The sequence below is a fragment of the Poeciliopsis prolifica genome, unplaced genomic scaffold (assembly GCF_027474105.1).
Source record: "Poeciliopsis prolifica strain line A6 unplaced genomic scaffold, Auburn_PproV2 SCAFFOLD016, whole genome shotgun sequence".
Taxonomy (NCBI): Eukaryota; Metazoa; Chordata; class Actinopteri; order Cyprinodontiformes; family Poeciliidae; genus Poeciliopsis; species Poeciliopsis prolifica.
In genome coordinates this window covers 6,679,920-6,707,176 of record NW_026562391.1, presented here as the reverse complement: position 1 = coordinate 6,707,176, position 27,257 = coordinate 6,679,920, and the positions used below count along the sequence as shown (strand labels likewise).

The following is a 27,257-nucleotide window of genomic DNA, read 5'->3' as shown; positions in this document are numbered from 1 at the left end:
TGGAATATAAATATGAAGACAGTGTTTCGGTGACAAAGAAAATGTCAGACTTTGTCTTCAGGGAAAAGTGACACTGTATTATCTGCAGGTTTAGTCAACAAAACGCTCAGTCTTTGTTATTCGAGATTCGATCATGAGTTTTACTCCATGATTTTATAAGATCTGCTTGTTGGAAACCTGGTCATTTGGTTGAATTAAAGGTGCAGTGCTATGTTTGCAACGCAGCATTTCTATAACAACTGAAGGCAACGTTGATCTAGCAATAAAATCACTGGAAAATACATAATAAAATTTTTCCCACATAACAGAAATTTATTTAAAAACTCCTTGTTAAAAATCTTACTAAGGATGTTCTTGTCTCATATCTAAATTGTTCTTGTCTCATATCTAAATTGTTCTTGTTCTTGTCTCATATCCAAACAGGTTTTTGCTGCACTCTTGGTAAAACCGATGAAGAGGAAAGCATGCATTCCTCTGAGATCTGTCTGGCTTGGTGCTGGAGGTGTTTCTCTGTAAACAATGGCTGCATATAACATCTCTGACAACGCACTGGAGGTCACTTTGGTCAAAGTAATATAATCTGCAGAAGCCCACCAGCTAGTTGTGGCTTGACTTAATGTTCAAGCGAAACACAATCTTTTCAAACATTTTTCATCAATTCTGACTGAAGTTTTGGCTAATTTGCCCAAAAGGAATGGGGAAACAATTCAATCTGATGTGCAAATGAAAGACATACCCAGACTTGCAGCTTCAAAGGTGGTTCCACAAAGTACAAACTAAGGCTGAAAACCAATTCATGTCACACATTTCAAACGTTCTTTAAAAAAATAAAAAATAAACTTTTGTATACTTTTTTCTGTTACATCACAAACATGCACAACGCTGTGCTGACATAAAATCCCATACATTGAATGTTTTGGTAGCAAAGTATGAAAAGCTTTGTGTACCAAGGAACCATAAACAGGAAAGAAGTGTGACAATTAAAAATATATAAGCAGAATACTTCTTCCTAGCAATGTAAACACTTAAAAGCAGAATAGAAAATATTCACAACAAATCTCAAGTTTTTACAGAGATTTTTTTTTTTTTTAGGAAATTATATAAGGCCATTTTTTTTTTCTCTTTTTCTTGGATGTTTTTAGCTTCGTCTACCACAAGTTTGTAGCTAATTGTTGATGAATGTTTCTACACTTCTTCAAAATAACAGAGGGTTGTTCAGAGAAACTTTTTTGGACTGTAAACTAATAATGTGATCAAAAGTGTGTGTGTGTGTGTGTGTGTGTGTGTGTGTGTGTGTGTGTGTGTGTGTGTGTGTGTGTGTGTGGTGTGTGTGTGTGTGTGGTGTGTGTGTGTGTGTGTGTGTGTGTGTGCTTCCGTGTGAGTTTTCACGTGACCTCCCACAGAGCCAGTGCACCTCTGCAAGCAGTGGCTGCTTCTGAAAGCAAAAGGAAACACGGCGATCAGCGGGTCTCGGAACCTGTTTACATTTGAACAACCAGCAGCTTTAGGTTCCCAGGATGTTTTCTCTTGGGGAGACCATGGAGTTTCTCCTCGGAAATCCATTTTCAACGCCCGTCGGACAGAGAATCGGTGAGCTATTTTTTAAAAAACAAACATATAAACAGCTGTGGTTTTTGTAGTCGTTTGTGTCATTCGAGATTTGTTTCGACGTGTTTCCGCATTTCGGCGGTCAACACAAACGTCTCCTGGTTTGTGCTGGTGTAAAATGCGGTTTTTATGTTCGGGTCTTGCACCAAAATGGTCCAAATTTGTACAAAAATAACAAATAAGTTCGAGAGGCAGTGACTCAGACGGAGGCGGGACCGCTTGTTTAATCCTCGTGTACCATTGGTCCGCGCGCATTGAGTGACGTCCAGCTCAGCCAATCAGCGATCGCCTTATTGTTTCCGCGCACTTCCGCAGTCTCCGAAGCGTTTCCATAACGCTGCAGCTTCACATCGTTCACAGCGAAAGTAACGGATTTATTTCCACACATTCTTTTCTTTTTGTGCAGATTTGAACCACATATTTATTCTTAGGCTCAGTGAGCCGCTTTCACATTCATTCATTCAGCAGCTGATGCCTGGAGAATGGCGCAGCATCAGGCTGCACACCCATCCGAACCCTTCCTTCCTTCTTTTTAATCCTCTCACTTTCCTGCGCGTAGATGTGAGCGAGTTCTGAGGCAAATGTGAACACAAGCAGCTGACAGTCACATGAAGCGGAGGAGGCCAGAGCAAGGCAGAGAGGGAGGGGATCTGAAGAAGTTGCCTGCTTGTGGATTGAGCAAAGCAAGGTTGAGGGTTTGGTGAGGTGTAAAGGAATGGGATTTGGAGACTTAGGAGAAGGGTGGAGTGCAAGAAAGCTGGCCTTGATTATACTGCAAAGGAAAGAAGTTCAAAGTTGACCTTGTCGACTGAAAGATTTGAGTCTCGAGAGGCAATTTTTATCAAACATGTCTTCAATATGGTGAAGATTCACCTTCCAAAACACACATTTTCAAATGATACCAAAATTACCTTGGGAGGTAAAAAATTAGGGAAGTGACATTGGTTTAAGTACTTAATTTACCATACGATTGGAAAGGCTTCAGTTAGCCAAGTCCTAATCAAGAAAGTATATTTTAACCTTCATTGGAAAAGCATTATATGTTCATACAAGGATCATGCAATTGCAGAAAATATGGATAAGTGTAAAACTTGGAAGCCTTATTTTGGTTTTATCAAGGTTCTTAACAAATTTGATCTAAGTGGAGCTATTGCAGAAATGGCTCTTTCTCTTTCCTTCATGGTTTTCCTACATGACGATACAAATTTCAGTTTTCTCTTTGCCCTGAATACATTGGGAAAAGTGGAGAAAATACATACATTTTAATTAAAACCTCCTTTAAGGAACAATTTCTGAAATGATGTGCCTGTATATTTTCTGCTATCGAACTACAGGTGGCTGTAGTTAACCCCAAATCGGGGTTAATGCAGCCGCATCCTGTGTGTATCTGCAGGCTCCAGTTGACATTTCCATGTGGACAACTTTTTAGAAAAAAAATGCAAGCGTGAGGATCGGAGGAATCGAGAGGAATCATGAGCTAAATTCAGACTCGGGATAAAGAAGATTTAAAAAAAATACATGCAACAAGGTTTATAAAAGCTTGTTGTATGTGACACAGTTTTTCTTCGTACCTTGTAGGTGAAACACCTATATGACACAATTTCTTTTAAAAGAACCTACTGGTTGGTATTATATTTTAGCAAGTGGCGATATGAGATTTGCACAATATCATAACTATAAGCAACAAATTCTTATGTATACACCACGGCGTGTAAAAATATACAACATGAGCTAATTGTTTGTATTTGAACAGAAAGTTAACAACTATTCCCAATGATGCTAAAATAATACAATATATCACATTGATTATTACACTTATCTGTTATTTTTTTTAATTCTGACTTTGATACATATTCTGAAGCAAAGATATACATTAACATTAGGTACTTATTTTGCAGAATACAGTTTTATCATCTTATTCTCTATTATGGCATATCATAAGCCAAAACTGATTTTAGTTAATTAGTTGTATTGTCTGCTTGGACAGTCAGCTTGTAGTTGACTGTGAAAAGCACGACCTACTTTATGTATTTATATGAAATGATACTTAGTCCTATTTTAGTTTTCATACTGCCATAAATTTATAAAAACGACATCATTAGCCTTTCTTCTAAGAAAGGAAAATGTGTGGCAGCCCTCTTTCAGCCAGCTGACAGACAGCATGCAGCAACATATGGGTCTCCAGCTGCATTGTCCCCTCAAATGCGGGAGACAGTGCAGATCATTCTGCACTTTCAAATCCAAGGAATAGGATGATGGAATATTTTATCAGTTTTGTGAACTTGGTTACTTTTGTAATGGACACCCAGCTGCAACCATAATATAGTATCTCTAAATCGGTTCTAAAGTTAATATTTAATTCCACCTTGTTCCTCATTTGTTAACAGATCGAGCAACCAGCGGCTCTCTGCAGTCGGAGGACTGGGGACTCAACATGGAGATATGTGACATCATCAATGAGACAGATGAGGGGTAGGTACTGTTTTTGTTTTGTTTTTTAAAGACCACACTCAACTCAACTCAATGCTCTTGATTGATTTTTTTAAAAACTGCCTGGATTCTGCTCTCTTGTGCAACAATTTATTCTTTTTCTGTTTTTAAATTTCAAGATTATAACCCAATAAACAAAGATCAGCTGATGCAAATATGTCTTCCCTCAGGCCAAGAGATGCCGTCAAAGCCATTAAGAAAAGAATTGTTGGAAACAAGAACTTCAGAGAGATTATGCTGGCTCTCACTGTGAGTAATAATTACATGATTCTGCATTAAGTGTGCGGTCACAGACTGAGGAATGTGGGGATGTCAGCAGGGACTCTTTCAAACACCAGAATGATCATCAGAAATTTAATGTTTGCTTCACTATTTCTCCCAGTGGTTGAATAAACATTTAACTGCTTAATGAACATATTAATAGTCGCTTAATGAATGGTACATGTCATAATTTTAGCTTTATGTTTTGCTCTCAGGTTCTTGAGACCTGTGTGAAGAACTGTGGCCATCGCTTCCATGTTTTGGTGGCCTCACAGGAGTTTGTCGAAGGGGTTCTGGTCCGTTCCATTTTGCCCAAATACAACCCGCCCACAATCCTGCATGACCGTGTTCTCAGCCTCATACAGGTTTGTTTCAGACAGTGTGTCCAAGTAAGTCATCTTGTTATCAAGCGTCTTCACTTTCTTTGTTGAATCAATCAGTTGAAATGTGACAAGCAGGATATTTTATATTCATTATAAATCTATTTATTATTAAAAAAGAACTTTGGATTTTTATGTTTTTTCTTCAAAAGCAGTTTTTTTTCCCCCAAGTGATCAGCTTTGTTCCAAGAATTGAAGTTATAAAAGGTTGAACGTATTCAATTTAATATTTACAAAAGCTTCCTTTATGTTTTTGATTGGTTTAGTTTATGAAAATTCAGTCTTTTATCTTGAGCAGATGTTAGATTCACTACTTTACAACCATTCCATCCTGACTCTCCAAACTAACATCATCTCTGATCTCTTTTTATTAGCTGCATAATTATGAACGATTCTAACTTTTTTTTTTTTCAGCCTGAAACAGTTTTAAGACCGTCTGGTTCATAAAGTTTACTAAACAGGCACTTGATTATGGCTAAATTTGGTGTATCTCTCACTTTAAGTGAGATTTCTATTGCTCTTTATTCTGTTCTATATAGTAATTGTGACTTTTCTGCTGATTAGACGGTATGATTACATTAAAAATGAGTTGCAAAACAATTCCTTTATGCTCTTGCTCTAAGTTGCCTCACTCATTGCTTGTTCCTTTGTCATCTGGAGGCTCTACCTCCATGCAGCTCTAGGAGTCAGTCATCTGTTCATAACTACTCCCATATCTTCATCTTTAGTCATGGGCTGATGCATTTCGTAGCTCTCCCTCCCTGCTGGGGGTGGTGCATGTGTATGATGACCTAAGGCGTCGAGGCCTGGAGTTTCCTATGACAGACCTGGACGCGCTCTCACCCATTCACACTCCAAACAGGGTGAGCCTGGTTGTTAACTCGAAGGTTATCACACCTGAATGCTTTTATGAACGTCTACGTGTATTTTACCTCTCCGTCGTGTCCTGCAGAGTATCCCCGAAAACGGCACACCCGAGGAGACCTCTGTCGCTGCTCCCACACGTCCGTCACCAGAGCAAGTCCCTGCTGCCGCCACCCCCAGTCAAAATACCTCATCTCCAGTCCAAGTCAGTAATGGACCAGTCCCGCTCACTCCAGAACAGGTAGGTCGCCCTGAAACTGCCTTGAAATTACATTTTAAATACTTGCTTTTATGGTCAGAATTTCTGAGTTTTAACTATTACAAAGATCATACTGGGAGATCTGCACCCACCTCTCAAATGAACTCTTTTTTTACTTCAGTTGAAGAAATTTTCTGGTGTAACTCAGGTCACTATGACTCTCAAAGCTAGACAAGACTTTGTTGAACTTTCAGGTTTTGAGATGTAAAAATAAAGTTAGTGATAAATCATTTTAAAATGTTGTCCACTTTCAATATGGTAAATGTAGAGTTAAACTGAAAATATAAACCAGTGTTTTGTTGGAGCGCCACTATGTTCTGCCCCCATGTGGCGACATGTCGCTACCACACGAATTTGTAGCAGCAGAAAATCACTGCAGACATCGTTTTAACAACAGATCTACTGAGGGAGGTGAGACAGACTCTCTCTAATGGAAAGCAGTCAGCAACTCTTAATCCTTCAGGATCAAATATCCTCCCATCTACTCACACCTAAGGTGTACCCACCCACTTTATAATTACTCAAAAGTTAGATTTGCTACACTGTTGGAAAACATTCATTTATACTAGCAAATTCACAGACGAAATCCAAGTCAAAGCAATAAAAATAGTTTTGGAATAGTTTAATGACTCTCTCCAGGGAAGCCAAGTTTGACGTTGAGCTCTTTGCCATTCTGCGTGCTCTTATATTGAAATTAAAAGGTTTCAATCTTGGCTCAGATATAAAGATGTGCCCTTTATTTGTACCAGATATTTATAAATGTAAAGCAAGAATGTACCTAATTTTGTGACTTGTTTTCAATTCTTGTTTTTTATGATCCTGCTAAATTTCAGGAGCAGAAGCTGCGGAGCGAGCTGGCCCTGGTTAAAGGAAACCTGACAGTGATGTCTCAAATGTTAAACGAACTAAAGCCTGGACAGAGCACAGCAGACGATGCAGAGCTGCTGCAGGTGGGTTAATTTGTTTATCTGTCTGCCACTCAGACTCTATTCTTTGCAGTTCCAGTTTACAATTACATGTCTATCTTTTTTGTTGTTTTTGTTTTTGTTTTAAATCTGGGTGTACATTTATCCACCAACAACTAATTTTCTTTTAACTTCATCAATACAGCTGAAATGTCACAGTCTAAAGTCTAAATTAAATCATATGCTCCTTAAAGCTCCTGGACCACATTTTCTGTTGCATCAACGTTTTAATTAGCTGCAGCAATTAATCTTTCTCTCTCTCTCTCTGCCGGTCTGCTCAAGCAGCAGCTGTTCTCGGTGTGTAAGAAGATGCAGAGTCGTGTGGTTGAACTGATCCCACAGCTGATGGATGAAGGATTCATGGAGGAGCTTCTCATGGTGAACGATGACCTCAACAACGCCTTCATTCGCTTCGAGAGGTGGGCTGCCGCAGGTCAGGCTGGATAGTTAAACATTAGGTGAAAATTTTGCAGTACTTAATCTTCTACTGCATTTTTTGTTTGTTTTTTTGTCAGGTTTGAGCGACTGAGCAAGGCTCAAAATACAAATACGCAACAGGTAAAAATAATCAGAAGTTGTCTGATGTGTTTAAAATAATAAAAGGTGTATTGAAACTAGTTTCAATAGTTTTTCTTCCTTCTTCCTGTGCTCACTCTGTCAATGAACGTGACACACCTCCTTCCAGACCTCTGGAAGTAGCCCAAATCTCATCGACGTCTGTCCCGAACGTCCGACCAACAAACAGCCCGCTACGATCACAGCAACCAACCAACCAGCCGTCAGCGCCCAGACCAATCACCAATCATCAGCCAACCACAGTGAGTAAGCTTTTTATAACTTATGTTGAAACAAAAGTTCCAACAAATAAAATTTCTAAAACTTTATTTCTGGGACGAAAAGGAATGTGGCTGAATCACATGTTTCGAAAATACTTTCTGCATCTGAACAAATGTCACAGTGAATAATGCTGAGCATTGAAAACAGAAATGCATCTGTACTATTTGAAATGAAGCAGGACAATATCTGTTCTGCAGAAGAAGACGAGGAGTTTGACATGTTTGCCCAGACAAGAGGCAGCTCTTTGGCCGAACAGAGGAAAAGGTGAGCAGCGCTACATAATTTTCTCTCTAAATAGATATGATTTACATCACTGAAAATATCTGCAGGGGGTTAACTTGATTCATTGGTAGTGCTGCTTTGTAATAGAGCAAACAGCAGCTCAGACACAATATGCAATATTGATAGTTTAAGCACTGCACACAAATATACCTTTTTATGTGATCTATTTGTGTGGATGAATAAGTGTTTGCTTCTTCCTGCTCCTTTTCAAGCAGAAAAGTTGATTATTTTGTCGTTGATTGTGCATGCACATGTTTTCTCCTACTGATTACTTTTTTCCTTGTTCATAAAAACCTGTTTCAAATAAAATGGAAAAACACTGAAATATTTGTATGCATTCATTTTTTCCATGCTTGCGATGAAAACCAATTTAAGCGTCGCTCAATTTAAAACAAGGCTGTATTTTCATAATGAAGTTTCTGTATTTGCGTCTAGCGTCAAGTATGAAGATCCTGAGACGGTGGAAGGCCTTGCTGAAGCTCTGGACTCCAGGCTGCAGGTCACAGGAGGGGTGTGTACTCCACGACGACATTCATCAAGTTTACAGGAACATCGTCATCTTGAATTACAAACAATATCTGAGTCATTCTATTTTTTGCGTTTCATTTCAGATGGTGCCAGAGAAAAACGCTTCGCAGAATGACATTGACAAATGGATATCTTCAGAGCTGGTAGGCCGAAGCGCTTGCTGCGTATTTAACATAAGCGGGTGATGAACGTAGGGCGCCGTATTTACTGTTTGCGTTTTAAAATAGCAGGAGGGTGAGTCGTCGGTTTGTGAAGGAGTCTCCAGTGAAGGTAGGTTTTCGTCTCCTTAGCTGTTCTAATAAAATATTTCCCAACATTTAATCTGGTGCTCGAAAGAGGAGTTCATAATACCCACGTCTCTTTAGAGTTTGACAAGTTTCTGGACGATCGGGCGAAGGCGGCCGACCACAGTAACCTTTCAATTCGCAACGTGCCGCCCTCCACACCAAGACCTCAGGCGCAACCCGCCAAGCAACAGGACGCAACGCATGACCAGCTCTTCTCTCTTTAAAGAAAGCCTCACCAACGAGTTCAGATCAACAAAGTGATACATGAATGTACACAAACCGCATAATCAACAAATTTTTTTTTTTTACAGTAAATGCTTTATTTCCTTATAAATCTGATGTTTTTATGTACATACACACAACTTTATGTAACTCTATTTAAAGTTTACTATCATGTCAATGTGAACAAAAGCCCTAACCCTGTATAGTTAAATAATTGCAAATAATGATGTATAAAATCTATTTGATGATGTGCCTTCAAACTGAAGACTTGATTTAGTGGGATCAAAAATAAATGGGGAGCTGTTCCCCAAACATGTAGAGCTTTTTATTTGAAAGTATTTTTCTGGTTTGAGAAAAAAAATAAAATAAAAAGTGACCCATGCCTTTTATCCTTGCTGGAGAGTAGCACATCATTTTTATTTTTATTTTTAAATTAAACTTAAAAGCTGACAGATTAAACAAAATAGAAAAGGCGGAGGGTTGTCAGAACTAGTTTATCTTTAAGTTTTTTTGTTTGCTTAATTGGCACATTTTATTAAATTGCACTGAGTTAGTGATTAGTACAAAAGAAGTATATCAGCATACGCTGGTAGACCAGTAATTCTGTGATTAAAAATGCATAACTTCAATTATGTTCTTGTTTTCTGAGATTGGTTTATTCATTCTCTCTTAGCTGTATTAGCAGAATAAATTGAAACAAACATGTTATAAATTGAGCTTTTTCATTACTGTAATAACTTTTTTGGTCTTTTTTTTTGTTTGTTTTTCACTTCGTCCAGATTTTTTTTTTTCATAAATAAAGTCCCAAGATAAATGCATGACACTGGGTAGGAAAATGGGTGAACCGTGTCGGTTCCCGTAGTTTCCGGATGTTTTCGAGGATTAGTCTGGAGCAACTGGACGCACAATCAACCATGACAACAACTGACGGGCATTTTGCTTTTTTACAAGTCTAAATGCAGTTGTCATTACTGCCATTACTTAAAGTACACAATTGTTTCGTCATTCAAAACTGGCGGCTTGCGTTTGTTTGCCGGAAGTACGTCAGATCTATTTCTGATCTCGCACATAGGATTTACCAAATGCACGTTTTTTGTTTTTGTTGTTTTTGAGTATTACTGGCATCATCAGACTTGGCTTGATGAGTCAGGTTTCTGGTCAGTGAGATTGATGTAGATTAAACGTCTACATCAACGTTTAAGTCAACTGAATTGTTGACTCAAAGGTCAACAATTCCGTTGTTGACCGAAAACTCAACAATTCCCTGAGTAAGTTAGTTTTATTACATTTAAGAATATGCTTTAATAAGCATCATTGACATGATCAGTGCACTTTACATATCCCAATGTATTTGCAGAGTCACTTATTGTGCTCCGTGCAAACATCCGCAGGAAAAAAAAGGTTGCTTTTATCATTTGCAATTCCGGGAGTTCTTGAACGCAGCAGTTCGCCTCAGCTGAACGGTGACTGTACACATTCAAGATGGCCGCTGCGATGGACGACGAATTTGAAGACGCGCCTGATGTGGAGCCTTTAGAACCGACTCTGAAGAACATAATCGAACAGAAATCGCTGAAATGGATCTTCGTTGGTGGGAAAGGTGGTGTCGGTAAAACCACCTGCAGGTAAGTCGAAGGAAATGCTCTTAGCGACTCGCGCTAGCTGAAATAAATACCTCAAGCTAGCTTTTAATGCACGTTGACGGTTTTTATTGATTAGATAATGAACAAGTAATGTTAGTTTTATTGATAGGAATAATTAATATCAATCAGAACATCATTACTTGTATTTTGTGGGTAAATTGGTGTCACCTGTCGTTTATCGGGTAGCTAAATACTATTTGGCACAGTCAGCAGCTAAAGTTAGCCTGCTGCCAGTGACACAATTCATTAATTTCTGTTCTTTAAATTAAATCACGACGTTCTCGTCTTAATGCCGCTCTCCTTTAACTACGGATTTTCCTGCCGTACTTTCATTTAATTTTTTTATATATATATCGTATAAACTGAATTGGACGACTACGTGAAACGACAATCAGAAAGGATAGGTCAGAGGTCACACATACATGAGGAAATCTTCAAAACAAAGCTCCTACTTATTATCCATACTGAATTACGTGGCTATCACTAACCATCATTAACTTATTAAACATGAAGATTTGCAGTGGAATTTTTAATTCTAGCTTTCTGAAGTTTTATTCACATTCTGCAAAATTCTAGAAATGAAGTGTCCAAAACATATGTGATAATTATTTTATTTATTTTTGTGTGTTTAGCTGTAGTTTGGCCGTCCAGCTGGCTGCCGTCAGAGAGAGCGTCCTCATCATATCCACAGATCCTGCCCATAACATCTCTGATGCTTTTGACCAGAAGTTCTCGAAGGTGCCTACTAAAGTTAAGGGCTACGACAACCTCTTTGCAATGGTAAGTCATGATGAATAGTACAAAAAATAAAATTCTTTTGAACAAATCACAAGTACTTTTTTAGAATCAGAATTTAATTGGTGACGTATGTAGCAAGGCTCAAGAGTTTGAGTTAGTAGGTAGGTTGTTAGCATTAGAAACTTTTGGTTCTTTACATTATGGACTACTTGCACGTGCAAGTTATGTTTAGTGTAACAAATTGTACATGTGATTGTTTTTTTCTACGTAGTTCTTGTGTGACAAAATTAAAACAGCACTGAGATTTGAAGACATACTGACAAAATTATATAAACAACTTTAATCACCAGAACTATAATTATCCAAGTTTTTATTTTTTATCAATTTAGTCAAATTTAGTGCTTTTTCCAAGTGATATGGTGTTATTTTAAGATGCCTGAGCTTAGTCCTTCATTTATTTATCTGTTTTTTGGATCTATGACACTGTTGTCAGAATGTCTCATCTGACCCAGCATTTGGAAACTGGAGTCAGCCATTAAGAAAACCACAAAGAGGTTTATTTGTCCTGTTTTTGGAAAGCGTTTTGCATTAGGTCACCATTTTGTCTGTATCACAAGGGCAGGAAACAGCAGGCCACTTGTATATTTTCTTCATCATTCATATTTGTTTTAAACAGGAGATCGACCCGAGCTTGGGTGTCGCCGAACTGCCTGATGAATTCTTTGAGGAGGACAACATGCTCAGCATGGGCAAGAAAATGATGCAGGAAGCCATGAGTGCTTTCCCTGGCATTGACGAGGCTATGAGCTATGCAGAGGTCATGAGGTGAAAAATAACTGCATAAATAAAAATTCAAAATGTAAAATGATGTTTGGCGATGCTTTATTTAAACTGCTGTGCTTAATTGCCTGTTGAAACAGGTTAGTGAAAGGAATGAACTTCTCAGTTGTGGTGTTTGACACCGCGCCGACTGGCCACACGCTGCGTCTGCTCAACTTCCCCACCATCGTGGAGCGAGGGCTGGGTCGCCTCATGAAAATTAAGAACCAGATCAGCCCCTTCATTTCTCAGGTGCACTGGGATTTTTCTACCAGAGTTTAAATAGCCGTGTGAGGAAATGACTGTCAGCGAGGCTTTAATAGCATCTCTTTTTATTATTATTCCCAGATGTGTAACATGCTTGGTCTGGGTGACATGAATGCAGACCAGCTGGCGTCCAAGCTGGAGGAAACTCTACCAGTTATTCGCTCCGTTAGTGAGCAGTTCAAAGATCCTGTAAGTATCATTCATTTAATAGTGTCACTCTTGAGAAGTCACCTTCTGACTTGAGTCACTCAAGTCACCTTGAGTTTGTGTTACCTCATAAATTTACCTTTTAATTACTGGAATCAAATGTTTTAACATTTTAGTACACTTCACCTGTCTTCCCACTCTTTGTTTATTTATCTTTCTGTTCTTCAGTGTGTCCATCAGTCTTTCCCTTTGTTCATGAATCCCGGAATAACTTGGTTGCTTTGAATACACATTAGAAAGTGGTGAAATACTTTGTATCTTATGACAACTCTTGTCCATCTGACTGTGCTTTTTCTAACTCCTCTGTTGCCTCTGGGAATGTTTTCCAGGAACAGACGACCTTCATCTGTGTTTGTATCGCTGAGTTCCTGTCGCTCTACGAGACGGAGCGGCTGATCCAGGAACTAGCCAAGTGTCGCATCGACACACACAACATCATCGTCAACCAGCTGGTTTTTCCCGAAGCGGAGAAGCCTTGTAAAATGTGTGACGCCCGTCACAAAATTCAGTCCAAATATTTAGACCAGGTACGGCCTGCGAGTGTTTCCGGTCTTTGAAGAGTTTTAACTTTTTTAAGACACTAATGTCAGAACGACCATTCATTTGTTGACTCTTTTGTCTCTTTATTGCCATCAGCCAATTCCCCAAAATTATGCAAAAGGGATAAACAAAATGTAAAATAAATGTGACCCAATGCTTTGAACTATTGTCTGAATCACATAAAGTAATATGTTTCACTCTGAAGAGCCTTTATTTGACAAAAGAAGACAAAAGACATTTCAAAAGTCAAATAGATGCACACAGACATCCACTGTCAAAGGAGCCTGCAGTTTACAAGAATACAACCTGAACATCTGTAGAATAAAGACTAATTAGGAAATATAAATCATAACATTTACATCCATATTGGAATCTATTTAGATGTAACTAAAGGGGATAAAGTGGATTACTGTAATATTATTAGAAAAAGAAGCAGGACTTATTTCACTGATGTGTAATGATTTAATAATTAAAGCAGTGACTGCTACTTTCCCATGTATTCATCATTGGTCTGCTTTGTCCCTGCAGATGGAGGATCTTTACGAAGATTTCCACATAGTAAAGTTACCGCTGCTGCCTCATGAAGTTCGCGGCGCCGACAAGGTCAACACATTCTCGAAGCAGCTTCTGGAACCATACAAACCCCCAAACAAGTGATCTCTCACTTGTCGGACCTCTTCTCAACAGCCCCCCGAATCTCCCCTCTCTTCCCTCTTAAGTCTGTAGATAAAACTCTTCATCAGTGTGACCGCGCCTGCTCCGGGTTTTCCCACCCCGCCCCGTCTTAAACCTTGCAGCAACGGCCTCATAATGATCCACTCTGTCCTCTGAAGCAGAACACCCCTACATCAACAACACACTCACATTCCCAAACTGAAGGGGAGCTGATGAGAACACACACACACACACACACACACACACACACACACACACACACACACACACACACACACACACACACACACACACACACACACGCAACCTCATTGTGAGAAGAGGCGGTGCGTATATGCAGTCTAACTCTCGGTTTATTCTCTCGTGTTCATATCCTTTGTGGCAGTCGTTCTAGTCTTACTGCAATCAACTCGGTCTCAACAGAACCATCCTATCTCGGGTCAGAGTTCAGTTCTAACCGTTTCAGTTCTGTTCGTTCAACAAATTTCAGGTGGTTGATGTCAACGCCTCGGTTTCTCTGTGATTTTGGTGCTTTTGTTTCTTTTCCAGTCGAGGTTCTGACTGAACTTGCAACCAAATTCACGTCTTGTATATTTTTCGGTTTCATTTACGTTACTACGACTTCAGAGTTAAATGACAGATTGTTGGCAAAAAGGAGCAAAACGAGAAATGTTATCATTCTTTTAGTTTCAGTTCTTGAGGGTTGTTTCATTCCAGGAATGGTTTGCTTGCTGTTTGGCATCATTGGTTCGAATCCACATGTTTCGTAAGACCAAAGTGTGACATTTCAGTAAGTTGAAGCTGAACTCAGAACCTCCTAAAACACATCAGCCCACTTCTCTCTAACATTGATTACCATTACAGGAAGAATCGGGATAACTATTCTGATTGTAGTTATTTAGAACATAACTCGTCACTGAAGTTTTGAGCTAATGATTGTATGCATTCTTTACTGCTGTGAATGAAAAAAAAAAAAGATTCTGGTTCAATTGAAGCATTCCCAACTGGAAAATAAGTATAAGGTCAATGCTTCCACCTGTCAACATCTCTCTTGTTTTCTGTCTCTGATTGCTTCAAGAATCTGTTTTCTATAGATTTTATTTAAATTATATTTCAATTGTGAATTAAACTTTCCTCAGCTAAAATTGCTTCTGGTCTTGTGTTTTATAATTTTTTTCTTTTGTACTTTGCTTCCATGAGGTTAATTATCTTTTTAGAGTGGTTTAAAATAGCTCTTTAATCACATATTTAGGGGGCATCGGAATTAAAGAAGGTGGACATACATGCTTGCAACACCTTTCAGTTCTTTCCAGTGTTGATCAGTCAAGTAAAAGAGACTGAAGGTGACATGAGGCCTGAGATGACCTTTGAAGAAAACATCTTAAGAGGATATGCGGAGTCGTTTAAACGCACAACAGTCTGCAGCTTCATTACCGACAACCAGAAAGGTTCTTGTTTGTCATTTTGCTGAGCAGGAAAGTTTGCACGGTCCGATTGCCCCTGTTTAACAATTCCCTGCTTGCACCGCTCGGCCCTGCGCGCTCCTCCGGCCGCGGCGCTGCGGCCTGTCGCTTGCGGTTCATCACTGGGCATCGCTCGCCCGGTCGGGGGCCGCGCTAACGAGCCTCCCCCTCTTTGTTTTCTTGGAGGGGATTTGCCCCCGGGGCGCGCTGACCACTGGACAGCGCCGAGGATTATGACCACGCAAGCCCCACGAGGGTTGGCGGAGCTGACGCCAGAGGATCTCAGGGCGGCGAGAAGCGGCGCTGCTGAACGCAGAGTGGGACGCAGAGCGGGACGCGTGCCAATTGCGCGCGGAGATGCTCTGAGGAGATTGGCTGAACGACGCACCTCTGAAAGGTAGGATGATGCATTTAGTTGAGTGATGAATCAAAATTCAAACTTTCCTGAAGGTATAGTAACTCTGACGAGGACGTATGGAACAGATTCAATTAGAAGCTGCATCTTTTCCCAAACAGCGCTTTCATTCTGGAGACCTGGAAATCCTCGGCTCCTGATGACGGTCACCTACACCGCCAGAGTTGCAAATGCCAAATTCTGCGGCTTTTCCAAGCTGCTCTTGGCCTGGAAAGGCAGCATCTACAAGGTGCTTTACAAAGAGTTTCTGGCGTTCTTCGCCATGTACACAGCCACCAGCGTCACTTACAGGTGAGGGAGGAACTGCTGTTAAGTTTATACACACTCATCAAGAGTGTCAATGTCATACTTAATTTGGGGCTTCTAGTGACTTACTTAAGCCACAAAAGTGTCCAAATGTACATTTATTAGATTTTTTGTAATTAGATGCTGGACAAAAAGTAGAAAGTATTCCTGAAGCGGCCTTCCGAAAATCTTTTGAAGAGACAAGGCTGACTGATTTCATGCTGGTTGCCATGACTGACTGCAGTTGGTAAATTCCTAAAATTATCAGTTCAAACAACAATGTGTGAGTGCAATTTGTTTTAGATGTGATGATGAGACTTAAGGAGACATGCAGTCGTCCACACGAAGAAGTTTAATAACTTTTGAGAAAAGTTTTATGTTCACGAGACAAAGACCAAGCTGATCAAACCAACAATCACTGCACCAGTTGTTCAGCACAGTGGAGGTAGCGTCATGCTGTTGGTCTGTTTTTCTGATTATATGTTTAGTTCACAAAGTTGATTATAATTATGAAGCTGGATAACCACTCCAGAGTTCCTCAACTTCACCACCAATTAACAAGTAGATAATCGAAATGCTAACACAGCATCGTGTTCCAGCAGGAACATCTTACGCAATTTGGTTCTGTTGTGGATAAAACAGGCTAACATGCTTTTAATCCAGGCGTCTGCAAAGAAAAACAAACTATTTGGTCAAAATGAGAAGTCAAATTACTCCAGCAGCAGAAAGTGTGTGTGATTTACTTTTAACTTTTGGAGGGATATTTATATTAAACATTACCGTGGGTTGGAATGTCACGTTTTTAACCTGTAAATCTTTTTCCAAGACTTAGAAATGTTCCTTGAAATAAAGACAGAACAGTCAAAGGAATCCTTAAAAGTCTGACATCACCCCAAAGTTATTTTTTTTCACGATGGGTGGATCTAATTGCAACTGTGGATAATCACCATTTCCATGACGCCTTATATGACACATTCTGGATCATTTCATCGTTTCAGATTTTTCCTGGATGACGATCAGAAGAGATATTTTGAAAAGCTGGCAATTTACTGCAACCACTATGCCAGTCTCATCCCCATGTCCTTTGTACTGGGTAAGCTTTTAGAGTCTTTTGGCATTTTCAGACTTGGGGTTAGTTATGATTAGTGTGGCTCTAACAACATGACACAAGACCTTTTTTTATGATTTAGTAAAACATATTAAATATGCAACTCATGAGTTATTCAGGATGTTCAATGGTGTGATGTTTTCGGTGATCAATGAAAGCTGACTTTATTAACCAGTAATTAAAGGCCAGTTAACATTTTCCTAATAAATACACATGAAAAAGGTGCAAGAAATGAATCTGATGGACTCATTTTCTTATTTAACCAGTGTTACCGTATATAAAGCACCCATGAGTAATCCTTAGTTGATAATTAATTTGGCACAAACTGAATACATAAATAATTCACCAGTCTGTTCTGCTGCATCATGATAGTTCTTCGTTCCGTTGAATGTTTTTCTGGAGCTAAAAATCTAACTCTAAATTAAGAACTTAATTTATTGGAAACTCTACAATGTATGCAACAAAATTTAAAAAAAAAACAAAAGAAAGAAAGTTTTAAATCTCTGTGCTGCTGTTTGCAGGTTTCTACGTGACCCTGGTGGTGAACCGCTGGTGGAATCAGTACACCAGCATCCCGTTGCCCGACAGGCTCATGTGCGTCCTGTCCGGGGGCCTCCAGGGGAGCGACGAGCGAGGCCGCTTGCTGAGACGCACCATGATGCGCTACGCCAGCCTCTCGGCCCTGCTCATCCTCCGCTCTGTCAGCACGGCCGTCTTCAAACGGTTCCCCACCATGGACCACGTGGTGGAGGCTGGTGAGAGCAGGTGGCGGCTGGGAATGGTCGCCCTGCACGGTGCATTGACTTATTTCTCTCATGGTTTGTGATGAACACCACTGAGCAGAGATGCCACATCTTTATCAGACCACCAGAAAGTGGTCAGAGGTGTTTCAGATGGTAATGCACACAATGATTGTGAGGCGTTTGTTTCTGCATTCACTGAACTCACCAGAGGACACACAAGGAGATTTACTCATTAAAAAACACGCAATAAATTTCTATTTTTAGGTCATTTTATATATTCAGAAACACTTTAACTATTCCTTATCACGTTTTTTTGGACACACAAGCAGCAGGGAACCAGCTTCTTCTTGGTCCACCAACCTGTGTTCAGTCTCTATAGTAATAACCAAGATGTTTAAAATCTGCTCTTCTTCCATTAATACTTTGGGTTTTAACACAGATATTCTCCACAGCATTGAAATATAAATTTGGTTTTGTTTTTTTTTTTCATTCGCAAAATTAAAAAAAGCTGACATAGTTTGAGAGTCTGTAAGAGTATATTAAAGTAATATTTTACTACCATCATGTTTTAATAGATCTTTATAGGAACCAATGGCTCATGTTGTTTTCTGTGCAGGATTTATGACAAGAGAGGAAAGAAAGAAGTTTGAGGGTCTCCACTCTCCTTACAACAAATACTGGATCCCGTGCGTTTGGTTCACCAACCTGGCAGCTGTGGCTCGCTGTGAGGGCAGAATCAAAGACGATCACACACTCAAACTTCTCCTGCAGGTGCAGCACAGCCAGAACTCACAGAAACCTTCACACACGCTGGCTAATAGTGTTAAGCTGCAGAGTTTCTTTACTCTTTTGAATGGAGATTTAGACTGTGGATTGACGGCTGCTCTGTGTGTGTGTGTGTGTGTGTGTGTGTGTGTGTGTGTGTGTGTGTGTGTGTGTGTGTGTGTGTGTGTGTGTGTGTGCGCAGGAACTGAACGGTTTCAGAGGGAAGTGCAGCATGCTGTTTCATTATGACATGATCAGCGTGCCTCTAGTGTACACTCAGGTAAGATCATTCACAGACTTGGTAAATCTTGAGTTTCTCTTTGGTAGACCTTAGGGTATTTTAATCAAGACTTTTGGTCAAAACATTCATAACTCTTCAGCCTTTTCGCTTTTTCTCACATTACAAATACAATCTTCCGTATTTTACGGGAGTTTTCTGTGATCGACCAACACACAGACTGAATTTGTTTGTCCATTCCTCTTTGCAAAGCTGTCATTCTCTTTGTCTTCTTTTTTTTTTTTTTTCGAAGGCCAAGAGCTATTGCAGTCCCAAGTATGTGTATGGCAGGCAGTTTTGACATAAAATCAGTTTTGTCTGATATTTTTGATGATATTTTAGATATCTAAAAATTGGCTTTGACTAGACACAATTACATTTGGACTACCCTGAATGGTAATCCAAGGCAATTAGAGATATATGAATTAACTAATATGTCTGGACATAAACCATTTTGAGATATCTGGAATGTAAGTGTGGTGAAGCCAATTTTATATTAGAACAGCCTGCCAAAAGGCAGCACACACTGGCAGCTCTCGTTGTGTTTAGTTTTTGGAGATCGTCAATCAAAATACTCACTTATAGAGAGGACGCCGTGTCGGACAAAGAAGGACCTGATTTCTGTTTCTCTACAAGTTTTAATCAGTTGGCTCACCAGGCTGTGCACATGACACCTGGGAAGATTAAACAATGAAATGGTAATGATGTTACTTACAAAAACACAAAAACTTTCTTTATTTTTGAGACTTTTAACAAAATACCCAATTTCTGGAAAAGAAAAAATCTATAAAATACTTTCATGTTTCAGAACAAAAACTTTTGTAACATTAGTAAGTTAATACAAACGCAAGATATGTTTTTACTTTAGTTAAATGTGTAACTTCTTCTTTCGAGCTGAGCTTGTCAGTTCACTAGAGTTACCACCAGTGTCCACGAGAGGGCGCCACAAGAAAATGCATGAGCGCAGATCGGATGCCTCTGTTTGTCTCTCAGGTGGTGACTCTGGCAGTGTACAGTTTTTTCCTCGTGTGTCTGATTGGCCGGCAGTTTCTTGACCCCGGTCAGGGTTACCCGGGTCATGACCTGGACCTCTACGTGCCCATCTTCACACTGCTGCAGTTCTTCTTTTACACGGGGTGGCTCAAGGTCAGACTGCGGCTCCCTTGATGTTTTGCTCCAGCCTGATGTCGGGAGAAAGTGGAGACATTCAGTCTTTTGTTGTTACTCTTGAAGGTTGCAGAGCAGCTGATTAACCCCTTTGGAGAAGATGATGATGATTTTGAGACCAACTGGCTAATTGACAGAAACTTTCAGGTTTTTTTTTTTTTTTTAAGCGTGATTTCAAAACCATTTAGACTTTGACTTATGTTCTGCTTTTTTAAAAAAAATGTTTTGGCTCCGACTTTTCTGTTTTACATTTTGTGTGCAGGTGTCCATGATGGCCGTGGACGAGATGTACGGCGATCTCCCGATGATGGAGCGAGACCGTTACTGGAACGACTCCAATCCCCGACCGCCCTACACTGCAGCTACACTCTTTGTCCTCCGTAAACCGTCCTTTCAAGGGTCCACCTTCGACATGGCGTGAGTTTCTCCGCGTGTCCTCTTGGGACGTTGAGGGGCCGAGTGAGAATCCCCCTTGCCTAGTGTTTGAAACATAGGAAGTTTTCTCCTTTTAGCCTTGAGAAAGAGTTCACATCTTTCCCCAAGAAACATCATTCTCGACAAATATTGTTTAGATTTGTCAGTAGCCTAAAATCTAAACGATCCTGACTTCCATTTGCAGGATCCCGAAGGAGGAGATGCACTTCCAACCTCTGGAGGACATTGCTGAGAATCTGGAGGAATCCGGCACTCGCCACCCCAACATGGCTCTGTTTAACCGCCTCCTCCACGCGGCTCCATCCCCAACTGGCTTCATGGGAGGAGCTCTACGCCGCACCTCGGCTCAGCTCCAGAGGCTGTACCACTCTCCCAGCAACGACGGATGCACCAGTGACGATGAGGAGGAAGAGGAGGAGAAAAGTTGTAAAATTGGCAAAGGTGGGTCGCTGCCATCAGGGCTGGGCCAGGACATCCAGAGCACCGTGTGCAGCTTCAGGGAGGACAAGAGTCCCAGGACGCCGCTGGTGGATGTTCAGTTTGGGGAGGAGCTGGGAAGACGAGAAGGAAACTTCTCAGCCGGCGAGAGCAGGGATGCAAAAGGAGCTGAAGGAGTTCAGAGGGATGAAGATGGAGCTGACGTGGAGTCAGAGGAGACTTCCACAGCTCTTGTGTCACTGCTTCCTCCTCCTCCATCCTCCAGGGAGACATCTACTCGCCCTGCCTCTGCCACTCCTAACGCATCCCGCCACCGTTCTGCCTTCCTGTTTCCCCCGACCGCCCAGTCCAGTCTGGAGCACTGCAGCTCCCAGCCAGTGATCAGCCATCCCAGAGCAACGCCTCCCATTCCCAAACCACCGTCTGCTGGGAACAAAATGTCCCTCCTCACCGTGCCGTCTTACATCGAGCCTCAGCTTTTTCGCAGTGTGAGCATGGGGTCAGAGTTCACGGGGTCCTGAGGTTGGCGACAAGCTGCAAACGTCTGGTTTTGTGAACGCTGAGAGGTTTAATTCTATAAGTAAAGCTGAAGTGGTACAAAGAGTTATTCCTGATTCCTGATTGCTCCCTTAGCATCACATTTAAAGTTTAAAGAAATTAAATGCACAACATAACAGAGTCCATGATTTCCCCCTTGTATTATCTCTTATTTATACAATAAACACTTAATCTCCTGTAAACTTTAAAAACAAAGAGAAGAGAGGAGTTCATGTTGGATTTTTGCTCGTTGACCAGTGGAGATTTATTAACCAGTAACTTTTGTAAAGTCCTCTTAGTTGTTATTTGTGTGCAGTGGACAAATTTAAATTTGAATCTGTTCATGCTTACTGCTCAAGGAGGCCAAAATAAAAACACATGGATTTGAACTTTTGACAAATTAAAACGGGCATTTGTATTCAGCACGATCTAAAACCACCAGATTGGAAACTGTCCTCACAAGTCATCCAATTAGTAGAGGTCACATGTATTTAATATAGTGCATATAAATCCAGATGTTCCATGAAAGTTTCAGAGTTTTCTTAAGCGAACATAATGAACAAGCCAGACATGTCAGAGACAAAGATGTAACGAGAGTTTAAAGCAGAGTTAGTTTATAAAACAACATCCCGGGATTTGAACGCTTCACGCACACGAGAACATAATGTCACCCAACTGCAAACCTCCCGAAACACGGCTGACCATATAGTCGCACCAAGCGTGCTTGTGGAAACTTTGAAGGAGCTGCAGAGAACCGTGGCTCGGGTGGGAGTACATGTCAACTGGTGAGCTGTTACCTGGATGGAAGGGAGGCGAGGCGTGAGAAAGCCTTTGGAAGACGACGAACACAAAGTGGCACGTTGACTGGTCACATAAAATCCCAATAATGACATATGAATGTTTCTGCAAGTCACTTTATGTTTATGTTTCCGCTTGATTTCATTGTCTTTATGTCATATTTTTCAGCGCTTCGAACAACATACTGAAAAACATAAAATAAAATAAAATTTCACATGTGATGCTATTCTGTATATTTTTAAAGACCCAGGGAACCGGTAGGAACAGACAGTTTGTTTTCTGATTGACATCACCAGCAGGTGGGGATAACAGCCCACCAAAAACTCGCACGCCCTCCTTCTCCTTTAGCACAGAGACGCTCTGTTCTTACCGGGGCTCCGTGCGGGCGCTGCGGGCCCTCCTCGCCTGGGTGGAGCGCCTCTGCTGGGCCAGGAAAGACTGAGGAAGGCCTGGAGCTGCAAGGTCCTTCTCAGACAGGCTCTGCTGCTGCAGATGCAAAAACACAAATACTAAAACTTGTCTGGTCCAGTTTTTTTTTCTTTTCTTTTTTTTTAACCAGTAGAGCAAACACAAATGTCAAGAGTCTTGCCGCTAATTTATTACATCACGCGTCATCTTTTTTGCCCCTATCTAATCCCTGGCTTAGAGCCATGCCAGCCCTATGACTAAACTGGTTGTATAAGAAACTTGGGAAAACACAAGAAGGAGCACAAAAAGCGGCGCACGTGTAGCAAAGTAGCAAAGACGTATGACAAGACCAGACCGAGGCAAGAAAAGGAAAAAACAGGATGTAGGAAAAGTTAGCAGAACATTTCGAGGCCATAAAGGGAGAAGTGGGATTGTTCGATTACGTTCAGCAGAACGAGAAAACTCAATCACAACAGAGCTGTGAAACAATCGCAAAGAGAGGGATTAATGTGACTAAAACATGTTGAATTCACACACCCACACGTTTGATTCATAGAAACACAGCAGAGCATGGTGTGACACTCCCACAGACCCTTTCAGCTTTTATGGTCTCTCTGGAAACGTTATCAAAATAACACTGCTTGAGAGCGTCGTGTGTTTGCTACTATCTCATTTTTCTCTCACCACGGCTCGCCACGCAGCCAGGATCAGTTTTTCCTCTTGCTCCTGTCTGGATCTGGCTGTCTCACTCTGAGAGTCAAGTGGCTGCAACAGTTTGGAAAAAAAAAAATCATCTGAGCCTCACACAAGCTCCCATTGTGAGTGACGTTGCAGCAACTCACCTGTGAGGCCTCGGCCTGCAGGGTGTCAGGCCCACAGGCTTCACTGTCGCCGCTCATTTTTCCTACTCAGATCTGAGCAGGACGGGGCCAACAGTAACCACCAAAAAAAAACCACAGCGTTCGCGTGACCGACCAGCTTGCACAGCAGCACCCCTCTGACCTGCCCCGACCGTCTGCCGACCGGTGCTGCCCCCGGCTGCGTTTCGCAGCAGAGACCCCTTTTTGTTGTGCCGCTGATAGAGAACAATATGGAGAGGTGCTGCAGGCCCAAACGCCTCCTCGTCAGAGTCAAACACACCATCCTGCTGACTCTGGCACATTCACTGCTGGGCAGCCAGTCACCAGGCAGGAGATTAGTGGTTAAGTTCCATGACACAATGCAATTATCTTGACAGCAGATACTGCTGATTATATTCTTGTTTAAACGCAGGGCAGGGCAGCGTGCGTGCAGCAAATGCTGGGATTTTCTTATAAATAAATGAGCTGCGTTATATAAAATGACATACATATACAAATCCCTCAAAAGTCTTTTTTTTGAGCAGTTGGTTTTTATTTTTTTTAATAATTGAGGGATTTTTTTTTTAAAGAGAACAAAGAGTTTTAACATATACATGATCTTCATTATCTACTCCAAGTGTACAAACAACACATTTATTTTAATATTCGCCTGAAAAAGCCTCGACAAATAAACGTACATCTATGTAAAACGGCATAAGTTTAAAAAAGATTTTCTTACTTTCTCTCTATTTCTGATTCTGTTTTTTTTTTTTCCAGATTTTTTTTAGTTCGACTGTTCTACTTACTGGAGGGAGGTTTTTAATAGTGGTCAGTATCTATCTACCTGCTCCAAACAGAAAACAAAGTTTGAAGGCTGAGAGGAGAGCCGGGTTTTTCCTCCATTGATATATATATATATATATATATATATATATATATATATATATATATATAATATATATATATATATATATATATATATAAAACTACTATGTTTGTCAGTTCATTACATTCACACACATTGGAAGAGTTGCACTGAAATGTGTCAATTCATTCAGTTTTCAGATTCATTTTTAGGGACAACTGCCAATGAGAAGTCAACAATTTTCCCCTTCTTTGTGTGAATGTTGGCCATTTCAGACAACTTAAACGCTCCAAAATGTCACACCAGTGCAAGGCAACAGTATTCTGTGGATTCTTATACACACTTCTTTTGGATAAGACAGATTTGAATATGGGGTACAGTGTAAAACCTAAAAATGCAACGTTCAAGGACATCTTTGAGATTTCATTTAATTTAGGAGGCTGAACTCAGACCAGGATCTCAGTTTCACTGTGAGCCTGTTCTCAAGGGCTGTTAGCTTCAATCAGTAGGAATCCTCCTAGCTTCTGTTTGGTATAGATAAGATACTGATTGCTCATAACTACACCACAGAACCTCAGTTAAATAAAATTTCCCTGCAACTCTTGGCCTTGATGTCGCATTTTAAGTGAATTTTAATCATATGGTGTGCTGCTTTTAACACAGCATTTGAAGCAAACAGAAACAGATAAAAAAAATTGATGATTGAATAATCTCAATGACAAACAAGAGAAACATTTTATAGAAACTTTATGTTCCAATGTTAACAGAGTGCTGCGGGATCCAGTGTACGTTTTGTTTTCTTTTCTGTTTAAACTCATGGTTGTTGTTTAATTAGAAGAGAAACTCTGTAATAGTACAGAACAAGATATCAGTTACATTTGAAATTATTCCAGCACCAAAATAATGACACCAAAAAATTGAAAGTTGTGTGAAATGTAGTTTATTTGACATCAGATGTGTCTCGCTAGGGTGTTGGAATGCTTCCACAATAATCCATGAGTTAATCTGCATGTCTTAGTCATTAGCAGTTTCAGTGACCCAAAACCTCTCTGGTTCCCCCGGTTCTCCTTTGACCGCCTTCAAAGACCTGCAGCCTCTGCATACCAGGAGAGATTCAGCATCGGCCAGACTGTCCAGCTATGTTGCTTCCATCAGAACATTAGATTTTTTTTTTCCTCTTTCAGTGTCAACAAAGGTCAACTTATTCCAGTTTTAGCGCAGGCTTCAGGGGAAACGAGGTTTGCGCTTTTGTTATTAAGTGTGAAAACACAAGTGTGGGGGAGGATTTCACAGAACTGCGTCTTTCTGTGGAACCAGGAGTAGTGAGGTCAGCAGGAAGGCTTACTGAAACTGAGCTCTACTCTGCTGCTCCTCATGAACCATCAGACCATTTTCAACCACAAGAACTGCGCGCGTTCACATGTCAGCGCGTTTCATCCACCCAGGTTGCTTGCATGCCTTTGCCACTGTCGGCTGACAGTTGATGAAGTACTTGTGGAAAAAAATAATAATAATAAAAGAAAACAAAACAATGTCGCTCCTGAAATGGAAAAAGAAAATGTGAATGAAGCAGAAACAGAAACGAGGAAAGAGGGGAAACCGAGTCAGATAAGTTTCTTGGAATCTGAAACCTGTGAATGTTTACTTAGTGATGAGAGATGCGTGTCACAGATGCTACAAAAACACACCGAGTGCCGCAGATTCCTGTTAGCAGCTCGAACATCTGGTGTGAAAGCTTCCCTCCTACTGCTGCAGTTTCTTAGGTGCCGTCTCACAGACTGTAATTTCTGAACATTTCTGTCTCATCACCGCCGGCTTCCTCGCAGCAGCTCGTCCCACAGATCAAAACAGATGACTGTGACTCTGGCTAGGACAGCCTGATAAGTACTCCACAACCTGCAGAAAGTTGGCAGAAATGGGTTTTTCTTCTACTTATTTCAGTCGCCTTTCTGCAAACGTTGGCTGGAGAAATTGCATTTCTTGTTGGGTATCGAGTCCAGCAAGAAGTACGAGTGGGAGTGGGGTCTGATTCACTTTGATATGAAGTAAAACTGGAAATGAACACACCCAAAATGTCAGTGATAATCTTGTGTTTGTGTCACATTCCAACAAACAGGTCAATACAGCTGCTGTCACTGTTCTGCAGATACATCCAGCCTCTGATGCCGCCTGATTTTGTCGAAGAAGAAACGTTGTCCAAACCCTCAGCTGCTGCCGATCTGTGCACTTCAAACATGTTTGTGCCTTTAAAGATTCCTGATTCACACAACATAAACTAAATAATAGGAAAAGTAAATAGTATCCATCTGTAATTAGTCTTTTTGATCGCTGAGGAAGAATTTCAACCCACTCTTCTTGCAGTCGTCTTAAGTTGAACCATGTTGAAGGGTCTGATTAAACTCATTCCACAGCACCTCAACTGGGTTTGAGTCTGGACTTTGACTGGACCACTGCAAAACCTACATGTTGAGCTGTTCAGAAGGGGACCTTCTGGTGCGATTTGGACCACAGTCTTGCTATGTCGAGCGGATCCTTCTTGTTTTGACATTAAAAATACTTTTGAGGATCCGAAACATTTATGTGTGACAAAAAGGCAAAAAAAAAAAACATGAAATGTTTAAGACAGCGTTTTCCTTGCACCATATGTTTCATAAAGAAATGAGACTTTTGATACTTTCTGATCATATTAAGTTTGTTGGTCTGATTGCACAACTTTCTTCAAGTCTTCAAGATTATTTGCTTCATGCAAATAAAAATCTACTCAATTGTGTGCTGTCTTGTTTGCATCATTTCATTTGTGATATATATATACAGTGTATATATATATATAAAATGTTTTTGT

General features: G+C 40.6%; 4 protein-coding genes across 6 annotated transcripts; 3 read left to right on the top strand and 1 right to left on the bottom strand.

The window, feature by feature from the left end:
- The first annotated feature begins 1,404 nt into the window (after positions 1-1,404).
- On the top strand, positions 1,405-9,299 carry LOC129367319 (target of Myb1 membrane trafficking protein-like). The gene is made up of 15 exons (XM_055041673.1): positions 1,405-1,590; positions 3,996-4,080; positions 4,269-4,347; positions 4,575-4,724; positions 5,468-5,602; positions 5,692-5,844; positions 6,696-6,812; positions 7,113-7,246; positions 7,343-7,385; positions 7,513-7,645; positions 7,862-7,928; positions 8,382-8,457; positions 8,558-8,617; positions 8,702-8,744; positions 8,840-9,299. The coding sequence occupies exons 1-15, from the start codon at positions 1,518-1,520 to the stop codon at positions 8,983-8,985; spliced, it is 1,494 nt and encodes a 497-aa protein (XP_054897648.1). The 5' UTR covers positions 1,405-1,517; the 3' UTR covers positions 8,986-9,299.
- Positions 9,300-9,973: 674 nt separating this feature from the next.
- get3 (guided entry of tail-anchored proteins factor 3, ATPase) lies at positions 9,974-15,020 on the top strand. 2 transcript variants are annotated; one of them, XM_055041716.1, is made up of 8 exons: positions 9,974-10,251; positions 10,375-10,608; positions 11,259-11,406; positions 12,041-12,189; positions 12,285-12,435; positions 12,532-12,639; positions 12,987-13,184; positions 13,726-15,020. In XM_055041716.1, the coding sequence occupies exons 2-8, from the start codon at positions 10,466-10,468 to the stop codon at positions 13,852-13,854; spliced, it is 1,026 nt and encodes a 341-aa protein (XP_054897691.1). In that variant the 5' UTR covers positions 9,974-10,251; positions 10,375-10,465; the 3' UTR covers positions 13,855-15,020. The 2 variants fall into 2 exon arrangements, with proteins under 2 accessions (XP_054897691.1, XP_054897692.1); XM_055041717.1 differs by having other exon boundaries at positions 10,341-10,608.
- Positions 15,021-15,562: 542 nt separating this feature from the next.
- LOC129366765 (bestrophin-2-like) lies at positions 15,563-22,644 on the top strand. Its single transcript, XM_055040791.1, has 10 exons — positions 15,563-15,732; positions 15,852-16,041; positions 17,034-17,128; positions 17,665-17,898; positions 18,503-18,657; positions 18,854-18,931; positions 19,922-20,074; positions 20,162-20,242; positions 20,358-20,512; positions 20,715-22,644. The coding sequence occupies exons 2-10, from the start codon at positions 15,890-15,892 to the stop codon at positions 21,487-21,489; spliced, it is 1,878 nt and encodes a 625-aa protein (XP_054896766.1). The 5' UTR covers positions 15,563-15,732; positions 15,852-15,889; the 3' UTR covers positions 21,490-22,644.
- Positions 19,571-23,772, bottom strand: LOC129366764 (protein Hook homolog 2-like). Of its 2 annotated transcripts, none has more exons than XM_055040789.1 (4): positions 23,554-23,772; positions 23,396-23,476; positions 22,674-22,789; positions 19,571-20,109 (listed from the first exon to the last, which is right to left on the bottom strand). In XM_055040789.1, exons 1-4 carry the CDS (start codon positions 23,608-23,610, stop codon positions 20,076-20,078), a joined length of 288 nt encoding a protein of 95 aa, XP_054896764.1. In that variant the 5' UTR covers positions 23,611-23,772; the 3' UTR covers positions 19,571-20,075. The 2 variants fall into 2 exon arrangements, with proteins under 2 accessions (XP_054896764.1, XP_054896765.1); XM_055040790.1 differs by lacking the exon at positions 19,571-20,109 and adding an exon at positions 22,215-22,302.
- Between the last annotated feature and the right edge of the window lie 3,485 nt (positions 23,773-27,257).